Source organism: Rhododendron vialii, chromosome 1a (assembly GCF_030253575.1).
Source record: "Rhododendron vialii isolate Sample 1 chromosome 1a, ASM3025357v1".
NCBI classification, from domain to species: Eukaryota; Viridiplantae; Streptophyta; class Magnoliopsida; order Ericales; family Ericaceae; genus Rhododendron; species Rhododendron vialii.
In genome coordinates this window covers 2,875,812-2,888,295 of record NC_080557.1, presented here as the reverse complement: position 1 = coordinate 2,888,295, position 12,484 = coordinate 2,875,812, and the positions used below count along the sequence as shown (strand labels likewise).

Sequence of the window (12,484 nt, the reverse complement as noted above, 5' to 3'; positions counted from 1 at the left end):
AGAGACCAGTCCGAAGCAATCCAATACCTTGTAATCAAAGGTAATGCTTGTTTCATTACTGATCAATTGGTTATTTCTATATCCTCAAATTGTGTGAAACTCAGGAAAACTAATCTATCCCTTGGAACTAAGATACATACATGTCAGAGCTTCTGAATTTTTGCCTATACATGTCGCATGGTATTATCTGTACCAGAAAAGTATTGGTTGCAGCTGTTACACCAAAGATCAAAACCAAACAACGAACACGCACAATCGAAGACAAGACAAGATTTACGTGGTTTCCCAAATTCGGGAACTCGACAGGGATAGCGGATTCTTATTAATTTGTAACGTTGGAATTGCATTTATCTATTACTCTCAATCTCCAAGTGCATGAACTCTCTCTGTTGCTGGTACATTGATGGCTCACTTTATAGGCAGAGAAGTAAGCTGTGATACCCCACCCTAAGATGAGTTAGTAGTGAAGTAAGTGAAAAAGAACCAAAATAAACAATGGAATAACCCATAATTCAATCCAATTTGAACAACCCAATTACGGGTGAGCAAAGACCTTTGTGGAGAGCAATTTCAGCTCTGGTGGGCTAAGAACACATCGTTGGTTGACCGATTGGGAATGAGCAGAGAAGCCGCCCAGACTTACATGCTTGTTTTGAAGGTTATAATTAACCAACGTGAGACAAGCTCTAACATTAAAAAAGAAAAGAAAAAAAAAAGGAAATACTGAAAGAATTATAAGGTCATAACTCATAACTATAACGAAACAAAGTTTTGTTCGTGATCACATGCATATCAATTCGAAGAAGAGTGGGGTGACTTTGCGGCAAGCCGGCATCCAGATGACAGGGCTCCGTTTATCATCTCTTCACTGAGATCACCAAAGCATGGTGGCTCAATGTTCCCAAGGGAGGGCCTTGATGACACCATCTGAAGTAAAATATCGGTGCTCACATTTGTACACCCAACTAAAGTTGTATGACTCAGTCTTTCACAATTCCTCACCACCTCCATTACCCCTTTATCTGTCACGTTTTCGCAGCATCCAATGTCCAAATGTTGGAGATTTCGACACCTATTTCCAATCATTGACATTCCTTCGTCATTAATTTGGGTTTCACGAGCTTTCAAAGTCTTCAAATTCACTACAAAGTGGTCAGAGTATCTCCCAAAAACACATGAAACCTTGAGATGGTTGATATTCAGTTGTGTGATAAAAGGGCATCTCCTCAAAACTTCTTCAATGCTAAAGAAGGTGAGTTGTTCACAATAACTTACATCGAGGAATTGGAGATTCGGGAAAACTTGCACAAAGTTCATGAGCGTCATATCAGTCAACCATTTATTCCCGGAGATATCAAGGTGTTGCATATGATAGTTTTTCGGTAAATAATCCGGAAAAAAAAAAAATTCATCTCTAGTCCTCTTGTATATGCCATCTTAAGTATTTGAAGTAAAGGACAACTTTTCGTGAGGGTGTAAAAGGTGGCACTAGTCAACCTAGAAGATCCATGAAGATCTATAAAAGTAAGATTAGAGAGATGTTGAGCCAAATCACTTATACCTGTGTCTATGAGGGACCAACATGCTAAGGTTAGGTCTTCCAATGTCAACTGACATGCCTGCAAAAGCAATTTTAATGCGCCATGGATTTCAAAATACTGGCCCTCAAAGCCAACGAGCTTGAGCATCTTTAATGGAGGATGTGCTTTTGCAACTAAACATATATTCTTGCTTGAAATGAGTTGTCGACACATAGTTAGAGAATGCAGATTTTTGGCATTGGTGAACGCATTTTCCTTCGAAAAAGAGAATGCAGAAGGTTGTAATGGTGACAAATCTAGCGAGAGAGAGGTCAAATTGGGACTATGCCGCATCACAAAATCAATGCCGCCAACAGTCACATTATGTTGACCTCTTTCGCTTTGCCAAATACTAATTTTACTCAGTTCCACACAATTTGTGGACAGAGAAATAAGCGATTGGTCAGTAATGAAACAAGCATGACCTTCCAACGCAATCTCCTTCAACTGCTTAAGCTTTGATGCCAGTGCCTCCACACCATCATCTGTTATTCGTGCCGCAAACTTATCATTGCCTATATACATAACCGGATGAATCCTGAGTTCCTCTAGCCGTGGGAAACAATCCGCTATCAAAACCAAATCGCTGTCTTGGATAGAGATAAATCCAGAGCAATCCAATACCTTCATATTGTTCTTTATATTCTTATTCAACGCCAATGCCTTAAAACCATCTCGTGGAGGTTCCGTCATACACCAACGAAACCTTATGGCTTGGAGATTCAATACACCAGACCGTGAAATCAGATCAACGAGTCCGTCTATGTCCTTGCGGGGATTATTGTGGATGACTATGGCTTCAATGTGTCGAAATCTTTGAAGAAGATTCGGAAGTAGAGGGAGTGTCTCGTTGTTTACATATTTCAAGCTAAGCTTCACCCGATTAGATATCGAAAGGAACCGCTTTGAGACCAAAGATATCGAACCCAAGTGACGCTCATCATCTTCTCTAAGTTTTTGGAATATAAGTTCCCAGCAATCATCTGGGAAGTGGCCATGTCCTTGTTTATTCATTGTTGATGAGTTTGAGAAGAATAAGAAAAGATTCTTCTTTGTTCAGTATATTGATGATGTATATGAGAAGTTGTTGTATGCAACAAGAATTCAAATCCTTGTTTAAAATGGATACGGGAAATAAAAATGGAATTTTTTTAAAAAGGGAAACAACGTAGGAAAAGGGTAATAAAAACAGTGGTGGCATTTCGGATCTTGATCGTTTGACGTTCTGGGTGTTACGGCAGCATTTCGGGTTTGGGGGTGTTTTAGGATTTTGTTGGTCTTTGACCAACGCTTGGGTCGGGTACGTATGGAGATTAAGAATTTTAACTTTCTTGTGCCCCTATCTTTTTAATCTCTATAATTTTTGAATTCGGTGATTAATAAAAAAATTTGCTGATAAAAAAAAAATAGGGTTATTAATAGGTTAGACTTTATAGAGCCACCAGTTAACCTTAACAATTATGCCCTCCTCCTTGCTATGTTAGTCTTTGTACTTTGTTCAAATACTAATAAAAAAAATTCGTTAAAAAAAAAAACCTTAACAATTATTCACAATCACACAAACTATCTTGTACTTTGTTCAAAGATTAATAAAAAAAATTCATTAAAAAAAAAACCTTAACAATTACACACAATCACACGCCCCATGTTTGATATGAGAGAGTTTGTGTAATTGTGTGTGTAAGTATTTGAGAATGCCCATGCTCACATACTAGTGTTGGGAGTTAGAATTCCCAAACCGATGCAATATACATATTTCCATTTTTTGAAAAAAAAAATACATATTTGAATTATGCAGATCCATTCGAGTTGAATCAGGTTCATATTGTGTTGGGAAAATGACGACTCAGAATGTGTTTTGATAATTAATATCCGCCAATGACATGCTGAGAACATTTGTTAATGCTGAAAATGCCTTTAACAGGTATTAATTATCAAAACACGTTCTTGGCCGTCATTTTCCCTGTTATGCTTCATTGTTGCGATAGGAACCTTCTTATCTTATGGGCCAACTGGTCGTCTCTTATTAGGGCTTCGTTTCCTTGTTCTTAATAATTCTTTTTTTTTTTTTATAACTCAAGTGTTCGGCCCAACATACGCACGCCTCGACTAATTCTTAGGACCCAATCCCATTGCCCTCTTGCGAGAAACCTAATTAAAACCGGAGTAAAGATCCTTTTTCGCTTGCCCGAAAAGAGTTGATAACACCTGAGACAACCCCATGGGATTGTAATTCCTTAACCGACTCAACCTAGGGTTTGAATCATTGTTGCATACCATTATAAGTTCACCAAACAAAGAAGAAGAAATTTAATCTCGTTTATTTTCTCAAACTCATCAGTAATGAAGAAACAACGACATGGTTATAACTTGCCAGATGATTGCTGGGAACTCATATTCCAAAAACTGAGAGAAGACGATGAGCGTGACATGTATTCGATATCTTTGGTCTCAAAGCAGTTCCTTTCGATATCTAATCGAGTGAAGCTTAGCTTGAACGTACACGACGAGACACTCCCTCTACTCCCGAATCTTCTTCGAAGATTTCAACTCATCAAAAGCATAGTCATCAACACCTATAATCACCAGGACATAGATGGAGTCGTTCATCAGATTTCACAGTCTGGTTTTTTGAATCTCCAAGCTATCAAGTTTTGGTGTACAAGTGTACCTCCGCGAGATGGTTTTAAGGCATTGGCGTTGAATAAGAATATAAAGAACAATCTGAAGGTATTGGATTGCTCTCGACTGATCTCTATGCAAGACAAGGATTTGGTTCTGATAGCAGATTCGTTCCCAGAGCTAGAGGAACTCAGGATTAGTGTGCGTGATGATATGTACGATGATGATGAGGTTGCGGCACGAATAACCGATGATGGTGTAGATGCCTTGGCATCAAAGCTTAAGGAATTGAAGAAGATTGTTTTTCAAGGTAATGCTTGTTTCATTACTGATCAATCGCTTATTTCTCTATCCTCAAATTGTGTGAAACCTAGGGAAATTAGTCTTTTGATAAACGGTAGTGCTCAACACAATTTGACTGAAGGCGGCATTGATTTTGTAGTGCGGCATAGTCGCAATTTGACCTCTCTCTCGCTAGAATTGCAGTCGATACAACCTTCTGCGTTCTCTTCTATGATGGAAAACCCGTTCACCCACGCCAAAAATCTGCATTCTCTCACCATGACTCAAAAACTCTTTTCAGACAAGCGTATTTGTTTAGTCGCAAAAGCACATCCTCCATTAAAGAAACTCAATGTACTGATGGGCTTCATGGGCCAGTATCCCAAAATCTATGGGGCATTAAAAATGCTTTTGCAGGCATGTCAATCGACACTGGAAGAGCTAACCCTTGGAGGTTGGTACCTCAGAGACGCGGCTATAACCGATTTGGCTCCGTATCTCTCTAATCTGACTTCTATACATCTTCATGACCATGCTTTGACCAATGTCACCTTTTATACCCTCACAAAATATTGTCCTTTACTTGAAAAACTAATAATGGCACATTCGAGAGGACAAGTGATGGATACTTTTCCCCGGGGTTACTCACATAAAAACTACCGAATGCAACACCTTGATATCTCCGGGAATACGTTGTTGAATGATACAGCACTTGAAAACTTTGGGCAAGTTTGTCCAAATCTACAATTTCTGTGTGTATGTAAATGTATGTGCCTCACCAATGTAGGCATTGGGGAAATTTTGAGGAGATGCCCTAAAATAATGCAACTGAATATCAATGGTCTTCAAGTTTCAGATATTTTTAGGAGATATTCTGATGATCATTCTGTACTGAATTTGAAGACTTTGGAAGCTCGCATGACAGAAATTGATGACAAAGGAATGGCAATGATCGGAAATAGGTGTCGAAATCTCCAATATTTGGACATATGTTATTGCAATGAAGTGACAAATAAAGGGGTAATGGAGGTGGTGACGAACTGCGCAAGATTGAGGGATATAGATCTAATCGGGTGTCAAAAAGTGAGCACCTATATTTCGCCTGAGATGGCGTTTTCAAGGCGGAGATCATTTAGCCACGAAGTTGTGACGGTCTTAGTGAACAGATGATTCCCGCAAAAAAACTTTGTTTCATTACAGTCATGAACTTATGGTTCTTTCACTACTTAGTAATTCTTTTAATGTTATCTCTTGTCTACAATATTGGTTAAATATAACCTCTAAAGTTAAAAAATGAGCTTGGACGGCCTCTCAGTTCATTGTCAATTGACTTTGAATTGGATGATTTGACATGGTGTCAGGCTTTGTTTCAGACAATCGTATTTGTTTAGTCGCGAAAGCACGTCCTCCATTAAAAAAAAACTCACACTGATGGGCTTCATGGGCCAGTATCCTGAAATCCATGGGGCATGCATTAAAATTGCTTTTGCAGGCAAGTCAATTGACACCGGAAGAGCCAACCCTTGGAGGTTGGTGCCTCCGAGACACGGCTATAACCCATCTGGCTCCGTATCTCTCTAATCTGACTTCTATAAATCTTTATGACCAAACACATTACTGTATGTTTCCTATGACTTGTTTGTTTCATTTTCTTTGGAATCTGCCTCTGTTTGGGAAAAAACCCTCGACTTTCCTAAAGAGCCAGCAGATTCCTCAAATGCTAAATATATCAAGGAATTTGAGGGATCAGACATGGAATACGTGCTATAGCGAATTAGAGCCCAAAGTCAGGGTGTCAATGGGTTAGTAAGAGATGACTGCGTATAGGTCTACCACAAAAACATAAGCCTAGTTACTTAGCCTCGGTTGACTGCTACATGGGAGCGATAGTGAAGCCAAGCAATTATACTCTCTCTTCCGGAGAATCGGATTAGAGAACTACTGTAGAACATGAACCAGCTCATAATATATGTAATATGTATTCCATTCGTGGGCTTTCTTTTCAGAAAGATTAATCACCAATATATGAGTTAAGGCTCTGTATCAAACTAATTAAATTAGCTAAACTTCTCTTATAACTGTATTAGTGTATTATAAATAAATCAACAAAGTCACTATCCCCTAAACTATGCACATTTTTTCTACCAACTTCATCACTATCCCCGAGGCTCTTTATTTTCTTATATCGTTTCATTTTTTTAATTTCCTAAGCATGTGAATTTTTCTATAAAAGATCCAAAAAGTTGGATAAAAATTCACATCAACCAACATTAAAAAAAACAGAAATTGATTTTCCCGCTCCACTTTTGTACGCATGTGCTCCACTTTGCACGAGATGTTAGGCACTCCACTTTGCACTGGATGTTACCAATGCAAAGTGAAGCACCTGCGTATATTTTTTGAGTGCCAAAATCAGTGTCCAAAGAACCCCATCATCCATTAATTGTTTTTTTCATTAATAAGTTTGACAATTCATTTCCAAAAAAAACATGACCAAACATATGACAAATCTAAATCCCTGATTCATAATTTTTTTTATTATTGATTTGTAATTCAATTTCCAAAATCTATCCCCATTCACATAAAATAATTTTTTATTTATTGATTTGTGGCTCAATTATTTTTCATTAATAAGTTTGACATTTTTTCATTAGAGCAACTACCTACCAACGTGTCCCTTGCACAGATGTGACTCTTAGCCCATCTCGTTGTAGTCCTTGGCAGTGGTGGATCCAGAAATTTTGGACAAATGGGTCATCTTTCGAGCATAAACTTAATAAAAATATTAACAATCCAATATAAAGAACATGCGTTCAAAATAAATGGCGGATCCAAAAATTTTGGACAAATGGGTCACCTTTTGAGCATAAACTTAATAAAAATACTAACAATCCAATAAAAAGAACATGTGTTCAAAATAAATGACGAGAATAAAAAATGAATGTACCAGTGTTTTTACATTTTCACTAAATAAATTTTTTTTTCTACTTGTGTAGTTTGTAGATCTGTATGTGCTGGCTTTGTGGTATTACCGACTTCTTAAGCGAACCGAAGAGTTATGCTAGGTATTCAAACAATTTACCAGAAAGTACCCTGAAAGGAAAAATCGAAGGTACTACATCTCTAATTGGACCCTTGATTTCGGATAATTTTTGGGTAAGCTTTTTCTGAGACCTAAGCATTAATGATTCGGGAGATTGGGAGTTCGTTTAACCCTATCCTACTTCTCCCAATACACTCCCAATACAAAAGGATTATAAATATTATTTGCACAAAAGAAAACTCGAAGGGCGATCTTTGTTTCTTAGGAAAAGAGCATCATTCAATCTCGTGCAGAACGGGGTCTATCCTTCCTAAGAAGAGCACGATTCGTGTGCCTCAACCAGCCCACAGACTTTTCTAAACATTTTTTGTTGATGTTTTGTGTGCTTATGTCGGTTGATGAGTATTATTTAGAATTATTGCTCAGAAATTCCTATTGCACGTAGGGGTGTCAAATGGGCGGATTTGGGCAAAAATGGGCAAGTTATAAATGGGTTGGGTTTTTAATGGGTCATTGACTCATTTAGACCCATTAATTATGAGTTCAATTACTCATACCCGACCCGACCCATTTATTTAAAACCAAACCTGACCCGCCCATTAACCCAATTACATACTATATACTAAAATTTAAAATGGCTAAAATACCAATGTACATTAAAATGACCATATTACCCCTTTAAATTTAAATGACTAAAATACCACTGTACACTAAAATTACCATACTATCCTTATACTACTAAAATGACCAAATTAATTACCCCACTACACATAATTACCATATTACCATCTCTCTTTATCTCTCTAGTCTCCATACTCTTCACTTCCCCCACTCCTCTCCGCTAGCCTATCACATTCCACATGGGTCTCGTTTGGATTCTTGTGAATAATGGCATTTATTTGTTATACACAGGTTAATTTAACTATAAAAACAAGAATGATTTTTGTCTTTTTTGTTTGTTTTAGATAAAAATGAAAAATTTAGATATACCAATAATATTTTTATGAAGAACACACAAAAAAAAAAAAAAATCATTCTTATTTTTTATTTGCATTTATTCAACTAAAATTTCCAAATTCGCCAAACTTTTTATTCAATTTCTCTAATTGAAATGAACTAAGAATTAGTAAAAATTCACAAAAGGTAGATTCCATTTCCAGATAACTACTTTCTACTGATGATTTTTACAACATCCAAATGAACCTTTGGTTTATATATATTTTTTGGTGCAAACTTTTGGCTTTATATACCACCCACTCGCCCCAACCCACTATTCCCACACTCTCTCTCCAGAAAGAAAGGAAACACAGAACAGAGACAGAGGAACATGGTGTGCATGTGTGAGCTAATTAAGTTCCATTAAGCCGGCTTTTTGGGCTTTGATATTTTCAAAAATATTTGAATAAAACTAAAAAAAATTATTTTTTTGAATACTCTCGTCAAGACAAATCAATAGGGGCAAAAAGTTTGTCGCAAAATGAATAAACATGAAATTTTTTTAAATACGGACAAAAAAAAAATCTAAAAAAAAAAAAAAAAAACCTTAGTGGATAATTTTTCCTTAGTTTGTGGGTTGGGCACTTTTGGTAAATAATGATGCTGGAACCAAACTGGTGCAATTCGGAAAATTTATCCGTCCAGAAGTTTTCTAGAGAGGCCCATCAATATTCTTTGGTGGGTTGTGTTCATATTTTATTGGGTCATTTAAGTTGATCCAATTGAAATCCAATTAAGACCCAATTAACAAATGGGTTAGGTGGGTTGGACCCATTCTAACCCAATTTATTAATGGGTTGGGTCTATTTTTAGTTGGTGGGTTTATATTTGTTAATGGGTTTGGGTTCAATTTGCCACCCCTATTGCATGTATGTTATGCAACAAATTGTTCAAGATCGGTTGGGAACTTAATGAATGAAAAAATTATGTTCTAACTTGGCTTGTTTATGAAATGAATTGATCTCAAACGAGCATCAAATCGAGCAGATCTCAAGTAAGGTAAATTTATTTCGTATCATAATACATAAGCCAAACAAGCCGAGTTGTAGTTTGTTTGAGCTCGGTCCAAGAATTAACAAGTTTCGGAAAGATGTTCAAGCAATCATCTAATTAGTCGAGCTTTTAACAAGTGAACATGAGCTTTTAAATCGAGTTGATTCACGTGCTTGTTTGTTTGGGAAACATTGAGTTTCCTTATTAACCAGAAGTTCAGATCCTTTTTCCCCAAGGAAACTTTGCTTCCAGTACTCTTCTTTTTGCAAGTATTCCTTTTCCTAACAGGTTTTGGTTTCCATAACACAAACCTATTTACATATGTATGCGCTGATTTAGGACTATGTACGTTTGCTCTGTTTTCTGGAACATCTACTTTCTTTGTTTTCAAAACAAAGAAACTACTTTTCAGATGATTGCTGGGAACTGAGGAAACAAGAAGAAATTTAATCTCTTCAATTTTTCCTTTCTCAAACTCATCAATAATGAATGCTTACTTCCCAGATGATTGCTGGGAACTTATATTCCAAAAACTTAGAGAAGATGATCAGCGTGACTTGGATTCGATATCTTTGGTCTCAAAGCGGTTCCTTTCAATATCTAACCGGGTGAAGCATAGTTTGAACGTAAAAGCCAAGACACACCATCTACTCCCGAGTCTTCTTACAAGATTTCCACACATCAAAAGCATAGTCATCGGTCCTGACATCAACAAAGACATAGATGGAGTTGTTAATCAGATTGCACGGTCTGGAGTGTTGAATCTCCAAGCCCTAAGGTTTCAGTTATGGTGTTCCACAGAACCTCCGCGAGATGGTTTTAGGGCACTTGCGTTGAATAAGAAGATAAAGAACTATTTGAAGGTATTGGATTGCTCTGGACTGTGCTCTATGCAAGATAAGGATTTGGTTTTGATAGGGGATTTGTTCCCACGGATAGAAGAACTCAGGCTTAGAACGGGTACTGACAAATCCAATGATGTTGTGGCACGAATCACAGATGATGGCATTGATGCGTTGGCATCAAAGCTTAAGGAGTTGAAGAAGATTGTGTTTAAATGTGGTGCTTGTTTCATTACTGACAAATCACTCATTTCTTTATCCACAAATTGTGCGAAACTGAGGAAAATTAGTCTTTACATATCCAGTAGAGGTCCACATTATGTGACTGAAGATGGCATTGATTTTTTGGTGCAGCATAGTTCCAATTTGACCTCTCTCTCGCTAAAATTGTGGTCGTTACAACATTCTGCATTCTCTTTTGCAATTGGAAACGCATTAGCCAATGCCAAAAATCTGCGCTCTCTCACCATGACTCAAGAACTCATTTCGGACAAGCGTATTTGTTTAGTTGTCAAAGCATGTCCTCCATTAAGAAAGCTCAAACTTGTTGGCTTCGGTAGCAAGTATCCGGAAATCCATGGGGGATTAAAATTTCTTTTGCAGGCATGTGAATTGACGCTGGAAGAGCTAACCCTGAGAAGTTGGGCTCTCTCAGACATGGGTATAAGCGATTTGGCTCAGTATTTATCTAATCTAACTTCTATAGATCTTGATGGACATTTATGGTTGACTAGTGTCACCTTTTACACCCTCACAAAAAGTTGCCCTTTACTTGAAATACTAGTGATGACAGATTTGAGGGGACAAGAAATAGATACTTTTTCTCCAGATCACTTACATAAAAACTACCGACTGCGACATCTTGATATCTCCGACAATATGTGGATGAATGATACAACGCTCAAAAACTTTGGGCAGGTTTGTCCGAATCTACAATTCCTCGGCGTAAGTCGTTGCCGGCAACTCACCAATTTTGGCATTGGAGAAGTTTTGAGGGGATGCCCTGTAATAAAACAGCTGAATATTAATTGTCTTGAGGTTTCTGATATTTTTGAGAGATATTCTGACCACTCTGTAGTGAATTTGAAGACCTTAAATGCTTGGGGGACGCAAATCAATGACAAAGGAATGGCAATGATTGGAACTGGGTGTCAAAATCTCCTATATTTGGACATTGGATACTGCCACGAAGTGACAGAAAAAGGGGTAATGGAGGTGGTGAGGAACTGCTCAAGACTGAGGGACATAAATCTAATCGGGTGTAAAAAATTGAGCACCAATGTTTTACCACAGATGGAGTTTTCAAGGCTCTCGCTATGGAAAGTTGAACAGACGGAGCTGGTTTGATATGAGTGAATAGATGGTAGACACAGTATTGTCCTTCGGGTGCCCACTTTGCTTACATCCATGACTCTGGTTTATTGTAATCCTAATTTACGTTGAATTCATATGCTTGTGATCTCCAACAGAACTTTGTTTTATTACCCTTTTGTACTTCTAGTTCTTCCATTGTTTACCTGTTGGTTCCATACGTATAAGGCATCACACCAACGACACTGTGTTCCTCTGCAAATATTTGTTTCCTGTTTGGAAGAAATAGCAGCTTCTGTTATTACCACTTTATTTTCATTGCGTTGGGACGTTGCTGCAACTGATACGCTAGTAGAGAAAGAATACCATTCGACGTGTGTTGGCAAAAACTGTTAGAAGAAGCTCTGACATACAGTTTAGTTGTATACGAATTTACTAGTTACAGTCTTACAGATTAGTAATTACTGATTCTGTTAAACAGACGGGAGTTCTTGATACGTTTGATAACTTGACCGCCTTGACAAGGAAGGCGAAATTCAAATGATGCAGAAACAGGTGCTTTAGCAAATTCTGAGAAACTCTCACGTGAAACTTACTGTCGGACACTAAGACCTTGTATAGTTGTATGTATGTATGAAGGAAAAACTTTCTGCCAAACAACTTGTAACAAAACTTACAAGTGAATATAGGCTATACGTTTACTTCGGTAATGGCAAGTTCCAGTATCTACGACAACTCTGCTCAATCATATAGTTATGTTTTTCCTTCTTTGACAAGCCCTACAAAATTAATGTTTCAGGGACCCACGGGAATAG

The 12,484-nt window shown here is 37.5% G+C and overlaps 2 protein-coding genes across 2 annotated transcripts; one reads left to right on the top strand and one right to left on the bottom strand.

Annotated features, from left to right (window-relative positions):
- Positions 1-792: 792 nt before the first annotated feature.
- On the bottom strand, positions 793-2,651 carry LOC131326407 (F-box/LRR-repeat protein 4-like). Its single transcript, XM_058359193.1, has 2 exons — positions 1,337-2,651; positions 793-1,301 (listed from the first exon to the last, which is right to left on the bottom strand). The coding sequence occupies exons 1-2, from the start codon at positions 2,592-2,594 to the stop codon at positions 793-795; spliced, it is 1,767 nt and encodes a 588-aa protein (XP_058215176.1). The 5' UTR covers positions 2,595-2,651.
- A 1,272-nt stretch (positions 2,652-3,923) lies between these two features.
- On the top strand, positions 3,924-5,654 carry LOC131326400 (uncharacterized). Its single transcript, XM_058359183.1, has one exon. The coding sequence runs from the start codon at positions 3,924-3,926 to the stop codon at positions 5,652-5,654; it is 1,731 nt and encodes a 576-aa protein (XP_058215166.1).
- Positions 5,655-12,484: the final 6,830 nt, after the last annotated feature.

Bases quoted from the DNA above. Each gene is read 5' to 3' on its own strand.
- LOC131326407 (XM_058359193.1), bottom strand. From the start codon at position 2,594: ATGAATAAACAAGGACATGGCCACTTCCCAGATGATTGCTGGGAACTT. The intron at 1,302-1,336 runs GTTGACTGATAT...ACTTTGTGCAAG, and splicing joins GATATCTCCGGGAATAAATG to TTTTCCCGAATCTCCAATTC.
- LOC131326400 (XM_058359183.1), top strand. From the start codon at position 3,924: ATGAAGAAACAACGACATGGTTATAACTTGCCAGATGATTGCTGGGAA.